This window comes from Populus alba, chromosome 14 (genome assembly GCF_005239225.2).
Source record: "Populus alba chromosome 14, ASM523922v2, whole genome shotgun sequence".
Classification (NCBI taxonomy): domain Eukaryota; kingdom Viridiplantae; phylum Streptophyta; class Magnoliopsida; order Malpighiales; family Salicaceae; genus Populus; species Populus alba.
Genome location: NC_133297.1, coordinates 22117285 through 22130476, shown reverse-complemented (window position 1 = coordinate 22130476; position 13192 = coordinate 22117285). Strand labels below are relative to the sequence as shown.

The window sequence follows — 13192 nt, the reverse complement described above, 5'->3', positions numbered from 1 at the left end:
CCTCCTCCTCCTCCTCCAGCTTCACCATTATGCTAATTTAATATATATATTTTAAATACATTCAATTTTTAATGAGTATTATTTAACTTTATTTTTTGTTTTTGATATTTAATAAAATATTATTTGCATAATTGGTTTTTGTACTATTAATTTATATAACCTTATATTATTTACTCTAAATAATTAAAAAAAAAAAAATTTAAAAATACCCACCGAGGGATTTACAAACGAAATGTATCCGTCAACATTTGATAGAGAGCGGGAAATGTCGCCATCATCGATGAATTTACAAACGAATAACATTCTTCAGCATCTCACAGTAGCTTGGTGCAAATGCCATAATCACCGATGAATTTATAAACAAATAAAGTATGTCGGCATTTCACAGAGAGTGGTGGAAATGCCACCCTCATCAAAAAATTTACAGACGGATACCATCTATCGGTATTTCACCAGGAGATGAAAAATATTTACTAGATATGCCAATATCACCGACAGAATAAATCTGTTGCTATATTTCCAGCGAGAATTTTTTTTTTGCACGCAATTTTCGTCTGTAAAACAATCAGTAATAATGTTTTTACCAACAGACTTAGTGATGAAATGTGGTATTACCGACAAATGGTATACCGATAGACATTTCCCATTGACTATTTAGTTGGTAAACAAATTACCGATGAACTCTGAATCTCATATCGACAACATATGTCTGTTGGTAAAACTATGAAATTTTGTAGTGATAATAATGCCACATGTAACCAATCGATTTTCTACAGGATATATTAAACAAACAATCTCTCACCTGCACTAAAGTCAATCACTCATGTATCTAATACCATATTGCTCTATATAGCATTAATGCTTTTGCATGGATAGTGACTTAGTAAGAGGATCTACTAAATTCTCTTTGGTGGGTACTCACTCTATCTTTACATCTTTTATTTCATTGATTTAGCTTTACTTGTTTGGATCATTAATGAGACCTTAGTTCCTTTGCTTATGCAATGGCTCCATTGTTATCATAGTGCAGGGCCACTAGATCAACAATGCTAGGAACCAACCTAGTTCATTGATAAACATTTCAATCCAAACAATCTCTTTGTTTCCTTAAACGTGCAGGTGTACTCTTATTCAGTTGTAGAATTAGTTGTGCTTTCTTATTTAGAAATCTTCCAACTCAGAGCACTACCATTTAGAGTAAAACATATATTGACTAGTATTTACTATTTTTCCAACATTTCATTGAAAACAAATCTTAATTCAATCAATTTTGAACTTTTAGTTTATCTTCATCATTGATGGATCCTATAGCCAAGTATAGGATAGAACTTCCATCATATCTCTCTTATTCTGTGTCTTAGAACACATGAACTTGGAGGGAGTCGTTCCATGCAAAATAGATAAGAATTAAATTTTAGATTCTTTCTTTCTAAATTATTTTAGCATCTAGTCTATATGTATGAATTGAAACAATTTAAGCAACCTTCTAGATCTATTTTTATAAATCTCTATATCCAATATTTGTTGCTTTTCTTAATTTTTTATAGAGAAATTCTTGGACAACTAAAACCTTACTAATTAAAGAAAAGATATGTCGTTTTTAAATATATCATCTATATATAATATTAGGAAAAAGATATCATTCCCACTAACCTTTTGTAAATACAAGGTTTATCCATATTTTTTATTAAATCAAATCAGTTGATTATACCATCAAAATTGAATATTCCTACTCCTTAAAGCTTGCATAGTACATTTATGTATTGCCTTTCATGTTAGTCTTGCTCTTAAAAACTCACTTAGATCCATTAGGTTTTATCCCTTCAGGTGTGTCAACCAAGTTCCAAACTTGATTAATATATGAAGTCCATAGCTTCAAATCATTTCTTGGAATAAATATAATACATCTAAGTAATTGGTAGGCTTATTAATTATAAGCAACATGTCATTCACAATTTTTATAAGAGGTTTTATATCATTAATGCATGACATGTCCTACCAAATTTATAGAGATTTTGTGTTTCTTAAGGTTCAAGCTAAACATTCAATGTTTTAGCGTTACAAATATATTTTATTTGGATGAAGTGTTCTAAGAAGTGTAAATAATCATATTCTCTTTTAGATAATCCTTGAAATATTTGGTCAAATATTAACCACATCGATTCAATCGAAGTTTTTTAATACTTATTCCAATCTATATTTCAATTTTATTACAATTTATATTAAGCATGTACATTTTAAATTTAGGTATATACAAACCATTAATATAATTACCCGATCCATAAAAACATCATTATTATAAAAGAACAACATTTGTCCTTAATAATAATTTAAATCTATTTAATACTAGATAAAATGAAAGTGATGTCTTAAAACATTAGAACAAAATGACAATTATAAAGTTATAGTATCAACCTATTAGACAAAACAAAATAACTAGTTCTTACAACTAATGCAACAACCCTTGCTTCATTAGTGAGTCGTAAGTCCATTTTTCTTTAAACTAATCTTTTACTTTTTTTTAGTTCCCGCATGCTATTGCAATGTGAAAACCATATTCGATTGCAAGGTTGCAAAGTAAGATAGTTTTAAATTATAAACATACATGAAGTAAAAGCTTCATTAAGCTTTTTTACCTTCAATGTTGCAAGGTTTTCCTTGTAATTCCTCCTCTAATGTCCTTCCTTGCCACTATGAAGATAAGTGCCCTTCTCTTTCTTGATACCCCCATTAGGTTTGTTTGCTTTAGAGATAACACCTTTATTTTTCTTAACCTTATTTTTGGACATTGTAGAAGACTGAACTAGAAGAACTTGGCCTCTTTTTTTTTCTTATTAAGGCCCCTTCAGTAGTCTTAAACATATTACACAATTATGAAAATATACTATCCAACTTGTTCATGTGATAGTTCTTAATAAATTGGAAAAAGCTTTGGGGTAATGACTGTAAGATCAAGTCAATACTTAACTCATGGTCCATTGGTCTAATTTCTTAATATAACCAATCATTTTTAAAACATGGGTGCTCATTGAAGAACCCTCTGTCATCTTGCAGAGAAATAATTCCTTAGAGGTCTTATAACTCTTTATCCTACATGCCTTATCAAATCAAATTCTAAGTGCTTCAACGAGCATGTGTTCTTAATAAGAACCAAGTTTGGTTCACCTATTGTTCTCCAATTCTCTGAAAACTAGAAAACATCAAAAATATTGTTTTTTAAATTCTCCAATATTTCAATAAGAGCCATGTTTGGTTCACCTATTTTTTTATGTTCATTTCTTCTATTATTTTTAAGGTAAACAAATCCTTGTTTATTGTTTTAAAAAAATTGTATAGAAACTAAAAAACTATTCACAACTCAAAGATGAAAAATTGTTTTTACATTATTTTTTGTCTATTAGAAATCTGTTTTAAAAACATGGTTAATGGTAGGGGTGTTCAAAATAACCGATTAACCGAGAAAACCGAAAAAAAATTAACCAAAAAAACCGAACCAAAATGAAAAACCGATTAAACCGATTGTCAAAACCATAAATTTTAACAGGTTCGGTTTGGTTTCGGTTTTGAACCAGAAACCGGCTCAAACCGAACCAGACCCACTAAAAGCCAAAAGTTACACAAATATTTGAGGTATAAATACTTAAAATGTAACCTAACCCTAAAAGTTAATATAACCTTTCTACCTCTCACAACAAGCAGCTACCTGCCCCAGAAAAATTCTCAATCTTCCTCTCAATTAATTCCCAAATCTTCCTTCTCAGTTTCCCAATCTTCCTTTCCAGTGAGTGGGTTGATGAACGAGCTTTCAATGCGAAGGTCACAGTTTTCAACATTACATACACATCCAACAGTAATCTTCAACAAAAACATAGTAAAAATGTAACAACCCGGCTTTCCAAGCCCAAAACACAGTAAATTTTTTTTTAATATATATATATGCATTCAATCCACATGGTGCCGGCAATCAATGGATCTAAATCCTCACATCATCAAAATACAATCCATACAATCAACATTTCATTTCAAAGTGAAACTTACACAAACACGTAATATTAAGGTTGCTTGATTTGAAGTTCATATTAAAAATATATACATAGTCATGAGTTTGCAGTCTTTCCTACTAATAGTCATCACAATTTTAAACAAAAAGGATCTAATAAAAGTTATACATTCAGTACATTGATCCTTACAAAATACATTGTGATTTAAAATACATCTACATAATTCCTTGCAAAAGTAGGTTCCCGTGTATCGGGTTTCCTAAGCATCTTGTTGGTGTGAAGTCCCTGCAGAAGTACAAACATTTAAGAGAATGCAAATACTTAATAATAATAAGAATGGTAACTAACAGTTTGGCAATCAGGTAAAGCATTAACAATTATAATTTCTTCATGTATTTGTTATAACAACAAGTAGTGCATATAGATACACAAGTTTTCGGATGCCATTCGCCAAAACTAGTCTTTCATTTGTGTCAACCATCCATCCGGATTCCATGATGAAAGTTGTGTCGCTGCCGATCCCAAAATCGGCAGCAGAAACTACATTGCTGCCGATCAAGGAATCGGCAGCGAAAACTGTCGCTGCCGATCCAGAATCGGCAGCGGAATCTGCATCGCTGCCGATTTCTGTATCGGCAGCGAAATCTGCGTCGCTGCCGAAAACTACGTCGCTGCCGATTTCTGTATCGGCAGCGAAAACTGGGTCGCTGCCGATTTCTGTATCGGCAGTGAATACAGTGTCGCTGCCGATCCAGAATCGGCAGCGACACTGCGTCGCTGTCGATTTCTGCATCGGTAGCGGAGTCCCTCTTTTATCCCGGCCATCCATCCGTTTGGATGCCATTAGCCGAAGCTAATCAGTCCTTCATCCCGGCCATCCATTCGGTCGCCATTAGCCAAAGCTAATCATTCTTTGTCCCGGCCATCCGTTTGGATGCCATTAGCCGAAGCTAATCAATCCTTCATCTCGGCCATCCATTTGGACGCCATTACCCGAAGCTAATCAATCTTTCATCCCGGCCATCCATTCGGACGCCATTAGCCAAAGCTAATCATTCTTTGTCTCGGCCATCCGCTTGGATGCCATTAGCCGAAGCTAATCACTCTTTTGTCCCGGCCATCCATTCGGATGCCATTAGCCGAAGCTAATCAATCTTTAATCAACATTTAAGCGTTCAACAATCTAATATTGGTTCTAACAATATGATAGTACTCAAATTAAAATATTTCAAGATTCAACGTAAGAAAAAGGAAGGTGCAAGTCACCTACCTGCTCCACCTGTGGGTCGCTCCTGACTTGATGATGGTCCAATCCCGACCGCACCACCTAAGACATCAATGGTCACAAATCAGCACAGTTGTATTTATTTTATTTTTTAATCATATTCATCATCACACTTATTTCAAGAGTTCATATTCAAGTGTTCCATATTTTACACCAACATATCATGAAATTGTTACTAGCATTTAAATCATTCCTGCCTAGGAGGTTTATCGTAGGAATCGGCAGCGAGAACTGGTTCGCTGCGGGCTGCCCAATTCAGCAGCGAGAACTGGTTCGCTGCAGGCTGCCAGTTCGGCAGCGACAACTGTTTCGCTGCTGGCAGTCCGTTCGACAGCAAAAACTGCATCGCTGTTGGTGCCACAGTTTCGCTGGACATCGCACAACTCGGCAGCGAATATCAATTCGCTGCAGGAAGTTCAGTTTCAGCAGCGAAACAGAATTTCGCTGCACAACACACAATTCGGCAGCGAATATCAATTCGCTGCAGGAGGTTCAGTTGCGGCAGCGAAATAGAATTTCGCTGCACAATACACAAATCGGCAGCGAATATCGATTCGCTGCAGGAGGTTCGGTTTCGGCAGCGAAACAGAATTTCGCTGCAGGAGGTTCAGTTGCGGCAGCGAAACAGAATTTCACTGCGCAATACACAAATCAGCAGCGAATATCAATTCGCTGCAAGAGGTTCGGTTTCGGCAGCGAAACAGAATTTCGCTGCGCAACACACAAATCGGCAGTGAATATCAATTCGCTGCAGGAGGTTCAGTTTCGGTAGCGAAACAGAATTTCGCTGCTCAACACACAATTCGCAGCGAATTCAATGGTTCAGTCGCAGCAGCGAAACAGAATTTCGCTGCACAATACACAAATCGGCAGCGAATATCGATTCACTGCAGGAGGTTCGGTTTCGGCAGCGAAACAGAATGTCGCTGCAGGAGGTTCAGTTGCGGCAGCGAAACAGAATTTCGCTGCGCAATACACAAATCGGCAGCGAATATCGATTCACTGCAGGAGGTTCGGTTTCGGCAGCGAAACAGAATTTCGCTGCGCAACACACAAATCGGAACCATCAATTTCAGTACATAGTTCTTCAACAAAAATTTCAGCAACAACATCACAGCAGAACACATTAAATTTCAGTAACAACATCACAGCAAAACACATTAATTGCAGCAACAATCATCACAGCAAAACCCATTAATTTCAGCAACAATCATCACAGCAGAACATATTAATTCCAGCAGCAACATCACAGCAGAACACATTGATTTCAGCAACAATCATCACAGAAAAATACATTAATTCCAGCAGCAGCAGCATACCCCATAGTTAAAGCCAGCCTTCTACCATAATTGTTAGATGTTCTGAAAACTTCTGTTTGCTAGTTCTCCTAGTTAATTTCAGTTTCCCTCATAGCTAGCTTAGGTCTTAGATCAAACATTTTTCATACATGACCCATACTGAATAACATGACACTATTCTTTTATCTTCAGCTGCTGGTTCTCCTCCTTCTTCTTCCTCTCACGTTTTCCAGCTCTCTTTTTCCTCTCCTCTATGCAGCTGCCCACTCCTCTCTCAAGATCTCATCTTTCCCTCACAAGCTCACAAGGTAATCTCTACTAGTTTGATTCACGTTTCTGTTGTGAAAGGGGAAGGGAAGAATGCATGCAGCTGCTGGTTTAGGAAGAAGATGGGTCATTCTCTCTCCCCTCTTTGTATTTATACTACCCATCAAATGAAATGGGTTGTTTGGGGGTTGGTTTAGGTGTATCCTTATCCTTGTTTGGTTTATCTAAAACCAGTTTTACCCCTCCCTCCCAGCTCTGCGTCACTGCTGATTGAGAAATTGGCAGCGAAAACTGCATCGCTGCCGAATTCTGCATCGGTAGCGAAAATAGCGAAAACTGCGTCGCTGCCGAATCCAGAATCGGCAGCAAAATCTGCGTCGCTGCCAAATCTAGAATCGGCAGCGAAAACTGCGTCGCTGCCGATTTCTGCATCGGCAGCGAAAACTGCATTCATCATCTCTTTCTCTCTCTCTCTCTAAATATATATATTTTCGTTTGGGTGTTTACAAAAAAAAATAGGAGTTAACAATTGTTTCTCTCCCTTGCTTCTGTATATTTATAAGCCTTTGTAACTTAAAAATTTATAGTAGCTTGTACTTGCTATATACAATCCATAGGAGAAGAACAAAGCTACGACAATATCTTTGTGCATCTTTCTCACTTGTATCTTTTTCTTGTTCTTATCTTTCCTTCCTTTTCATTCTTAGCTGTCTTTCTTGTGGTAACTATTCATGGTAATGGCTGAGATCGATGGGACTAATGACAATGGAAACCATGGTTGTAAAATCTATCTTCTTTTTGTGCATGGGATTAGGTTTTTCGATTTTTTTGCCAAAAAAACCGGATTTAAATGAACTGGTCTAGTTCGGTTTGAACCGGTTTTTGGTCCAATTCAGTTAATATTTCACAAAACTAATATAATTTGGTTCGGGTGGTTTTGTAAGTCTAAACCGATCGAACCGAACCGTGAACACCCCTAGTTAATGGGAACATTTAAAGACCAAATTAAAAGTTGAGTGGCACGACCAAAAGATTGATGTCTTCTTCCAAGTGTAAGAGTGTCGAAGTAATAAATAACCCGGCAAGACTGGGGTTGAACCATAGGGAGGTTAACTATATAAATTATAGACAACAATAATACAACAACAATAATAAAGAAGAAGAAGAAGTTGATGAGAACTTTGAGATGAAAGATTAATGTAAGGATTAAACAATTATAAAAACAAATGTCAAGGTTAGAGGATCCACTAATGATATTTCAAATAAGTATATTATAAACTCTTATTATTCAACTGGAAACCACACACAAAGGAGGATCTAATTGGATGATTTGTCATTAATAGCTTATTGTAAATTGTTAACATGATCATATTAATTATTTTATTTAAGTAACACTAAACTTTGAAATATTGTCAGGAATTCATGATGCTAACTTATGTTAATAACAAATCAAGTAACACCATATAGTTGGGCTATGAGAGTGCCAAGCATTTGTTGTACCAAGTGCTATACAACACAAATCTAGATTAACCATTTAATAAGCAAGGTATTAAGAATTAGTAAGATAAAAAAAATAAGACATGTTAATATTAAACATTAAGTTCTATGTTGAGTTTACACTATACTTATTCTTACACCATTAGTATAACCTTTTCACCTTGACATAATAAACTTCGCTAAACATAATGAAGAAGAGAAACATAAAGAAACAAAATAAGAACATAAATAACATACAAGTTAACTTAGTAAAGGAAAGGAAATGAAAAGCATAAACAAGATATTAATGAAAGAAAAACTTACGAATTACAAAAAAAATATAAAGAGAAAAATAAAGAGCATGATCTTGATCTAAACAACCAAGATGCCTAAATGCATGGCAAATGCCTTCTTTTATAGGCCAAAATTTAGAACTATTGATTTGATGACTAATTGTTGAGTGGGTGGCCAACTCTTGACTCGGTGAAAATCCTTATCTTCTTGTCTAAATAAAATGTCATTGCTAACATCAGAATTGGAACCACCTGTACTCATGAAAGTTATAGGAAATTATCTTATCTTTCCAGGAAAAACAATTGAGGTTATTTGGACTTCTAGAACTTGAAATATGACCCAATTACCAAACAGTATTCCAGTTTAGACTGCACCAATATCTCTTTTCTAGTTTGGCCCTCTCTTTGTCCTTTCAATTTCAATACTTAAACTCATCAATCAATCCTTTTATTTTTGTGATAGGCCTGCATTTAAGATGAACATTTACCATAAATTAAAGGTATCTTATATTATTAGGTATGTTATTATAAAACATGCTTTAGTTAAGAAGTTATTGATATTTCAAGTGCAAAATGATGATATAAAACCTTGATAAAAATGTACTTTTAAGTACTAATCATTGAGACCACTCATTTTTAGGATTAAGACTTTCCTGAAAATTCAAAAATACTTTAACATGAAATATTAATTTGATAAAAATAAATTATAGGTAAATAAACAATTGATCTCAAAGAACCCTTAGTTAACATATTTTGTAAATCCAAAAACCTTCAATCTCACTTTAAGAGATTACATGATTCTCTTCTAACTTATATGAAAGAAAGTTGAAGTGTTAATATTGAGCTTGTATGGCACCAAAGTTTATATGGAGAAGAAGGCCTATGCTAAGTAGGTTTTAGGCTTAAGCCACACACATTAGGCATGAGCTCAAGCAGAGGTCCTGAACTTCAGGTCTCGGGTCCGAGTTTTTTATTTGGGTTTGCTATAAAATAATTTGTAGGCCTTTAAAATTCTTTTTGTCTAACCCATGTATAAGTTTTAGGCCCTTAAAGATTATTTATTGTTCAGCACATGAATCAACAGTCTAAAAAGTTTTTTTCTTTAACCTAAACATTTTTCTTATTAAAACAAACAAGGGTTGGATTTCAAAGCCAAAAAATTGTCAAGTTAATATTATTTTATGACGGGTAATTAAAGAATAGAGGTTGAGGAAAGATTGTTTTACACATATTATTCAACTCTTCTTCACCTTAGTTTTCCACAATAATTTCCTTTCTTTTTCATAATACCATCCTCTGTTTTTTCTTATACTCCAAAGCATGGATTCTGTTATATTGTAGAGAGATTTAAAGTTATATTTTCTGGGGTTCGTAGACCATGTTTTATAGCACAACTAATCAAGGTGGTGTTATTAAAATTTTAGAAAACTAGTTATAATTATTTCTTTTACACTAAGAGATGAACAATAAAATCTAAATGATCATTAACAACAACATATCTTCATCTAAATCAAATTCTAAGTGACTCAACAAGCAAATGTTCTTAACAATTAGTTTAAATTTTATTTATGTAATTTTGTTCAAGCATTTTTGTTGTGCTCTAAGGTTTTAATTTGATTCTATAATTTTAGAATTTACATGCAATTCTCCTATGGTTAAATTAACTAATTTGAATTGACAATATATTTTTTTATTCAAATCATTGGTTTTTCAACAAAATTATTTTTATTAATAAATGTATTTTTTATTTATTTAACAATGAAAATATATTTGGATCAAATTATTATTTTTTTATTTTAAATGATCTTAAAAATAGATCAAGTGTAAACATGAAATTTTAATAATTATATAATTTGTCATTGCAGTAGAAATTAACAAATTAACGAAAACAACAATGACAATGCTTGATTCAACAAATATTAAAAGTGTTATTAATTAGGATACATATTGAATAATAATGATGTCTTGGTAGTGGAAGCTCTAGGAAAGGTAGTACATGGAATTTGGCAACTTGAACGTTCTTTTTGCAGCAGGGAGACCCTCCACACTACTCCACTGATCTCCTGTGATTCCCCAGATGCGATACCCTTCTTTTATCAATCTTTGCCTTGCCTCGGATTTGTATTGTTGCACTTTCATGAGATCATCCTCAAGGCCCCTGTAATTATTATAAAGTGAAACCAAGAAGAAGAAAATGGTGTGAGAGAGAGAAGAGAGAGAGAGAGAGCATGTACCTTAATATGAGACTACACCATCCATGATATCCAACATTGATAAGATTATCGACAGTGGCTGATCTAAGGGTTTCACTTCTGGAAGAAATAAGAAAGATTTTGACCCCTTTGTCTTTGATCTCATGGAAGAGCTTGAGTGTATGGTCCAGAGCTGGTGCCTTGCCTTGTTTCATCCATGCTTCCAATAAGGTTGCATTGAGCTTCTCTCCCCTGGTTTTATTCCCATTTCACAACCCAAATTTCAGTGATTAATTAATTACTGATTGATCATAGCAATAATGCGATTGTACATTTCGGTTTTGTTTTAGAAATTAAACATCAGCCCCATTTGGAAAAGGATGATGTGTGTGATCTGAACCCAGAAATGGGAGGAAGAACCAAGATCACATCAGATCTATATATTCTGACGAGCCCTACCAAAATTTGAAAATGATGACTACGACAAGTGAAAATGTGCTACCATATTAACAAACAAAGGAATATATGATCCAGTGTAAACTTAAACAACTTACCCAAAACCATGTTTCTTGAAGTAGGGTATGGTGGACAAAAGAGTGTCATCAACATCAAAAATCCAAGCATCTTTACCATCACCTTCCAAACTACAGCAGCTGCTTAGGTAAAGCCTGGCTTCCTCGATTGCTCTCTCGGAGTCTGCTGTATACTGAGACGATTTCATGTAATGTTTGGTGAAATCTACACATTCTTGTGGCACTACCTCAAACCCCTTGATGTTGTTTAGCTCAACATTGATCCTCCAACTCTCACAATAACTCTTCAAGAAAGAGGCAGCCCCGTTTGTCACTTTTTTGTTCAAAATATTCCAATCTGCAGCTGCTAAGCCGATGTAGAGGCTTGTCAAAGCTAGCATGAACACCAAATTTCTTGCCATTTCCTGCACGGAGAAGACCGGGGGGTGATTGAATTTGGACTGTGAGAAGCAAGCTGATAATGAGGGATTTTAAAGGGTCACGTGGGCTGTGGGGTATGTGTGACCTGTTGTATATGGATAAGTGGATTGGTGGGTTAATTAATATATGGATAAGTGGACTAATTAATACAGGGACACATGACAGATGACAAAAATACAAAATCTTTCTATATGTTTGGTATAAAATCGCAAAACAGTTCGGGTTTAGTGGTTTTATTTGAGATTTTACGTTTAATAACTGGTTATAGATAGAAAATGTAATATGAAATAAGTTGTATAGTGTGATTTTGAATGTGATTTAAAGGTTTTTAATGAGTTCTTCTAAAGTTTGTGCATGACTTAGAATTAATATTTATTTGTGTTAATAAACTAGGCGTGTAGAATTTTATTAAGGGTTCATGTGCCCAAACAAATTCTTATGGAAGAGATCCATATAAGTGCCCCGATAGGGTTCGCTTATCCTAGAAGATGGATGAGTTTTTCCATAATTCGTGTATTATGGTAAAAAATACTTCCAATTAAAATTGATGAATATTTAGAATAGCTCTGAGAATTTTTTGGTCAACTCTTAATATTTAAATACCAGCCTCACTTATAGGTCCATCATTTATACTAGAACGTTAACAATTAATTCTCATGAATTAAAATTTTTATAATTATTAGAATGTTGACTAAATTCTCATAGATTCAATAAATTAATTGTTAAATTCAAAATACATGCTTAAGAAAATAAAACATACCATGTATTTTATTTTTAACAATATATGATTTAAAAAAAAATTTGAGAGACTTGCCTTATGCAACATGCAAAAAAAATATTTTTTAGTATTTTTGTAAGACCACATTTGGCCAAAGAAAAAATCCTTGAAATGAAAAACTACTCAAAAGGTATTTGCCAAACACACTCTTAAATCAAATAAACCTTAAAAAATAACAGCAAACCAAACAGTGCTTAAAGATTGATGGATTTACCTAATCGTGTTGACTCGACTAGATTGACCCGACTAGGTTGCCCCATTTGGTGATTTAGTAAAAAACCATTTGTTGATAGTTAAAGACGAAAAATAGAATGATTTGATTGAGGAAAAATGAAAAGCAAAACTGCATAGATCTTACAATGAGAAGTTAAGTGGATAACTTAGTGTATGAGAGCAACAAATTGTCTGATGAGTTGTGGAGAAAGACAATGAGTGCTTTTTATTGGGATAATTGGATATGTCCATTACACGTTCGCTTTGGTTGCAAGCCAACTTGGGGATATACAACATATGCTATAGAAGGCCAAACTATCATAATTCTCTGAGTTATTCAAAGATCAGTATGCTTTGGGAGTCGTGGAAAGCATCAAACAAGATTGGAAGCTTTTGGTATTGATCAAGAAGAAATCAGATGGTTTGAGAGATCCAA

The 13192-nt window shown here is 34.2% G+C and overlaps 1 protein-coding gene across 1 annotated transcript; it reads right to left on the bottom strand.

Moving 5' to 3' along the window:
• Positions 1 to 10444: 10444 nt before the first annotated feature.
• LOC118031231 (acid phosphatase 1) lies at positions 10445 to 11774 on the bottom strand. Its single transcript, XM_035035581.2, has 3 exons — positions 11367 to 11774; positions 10855 to 11064; positions 10445 to 10778 (listed from the first exon to the last, which is right to left on the bottom strand). Exons 1-3 carry the CDS (start codon positions 11744 to 11746, stop codon positions 10601 to 10603), a joined length of 768 nt encoding a protein of 255 aa, XP_034891472.1. The 5' UTR covers positions 11747 to 11774; the 3' UTR covers positions 10445 to 10600.
• Between the last annotated feature and the right edge of the window lie 1418 nt (positions 11775 to 13192).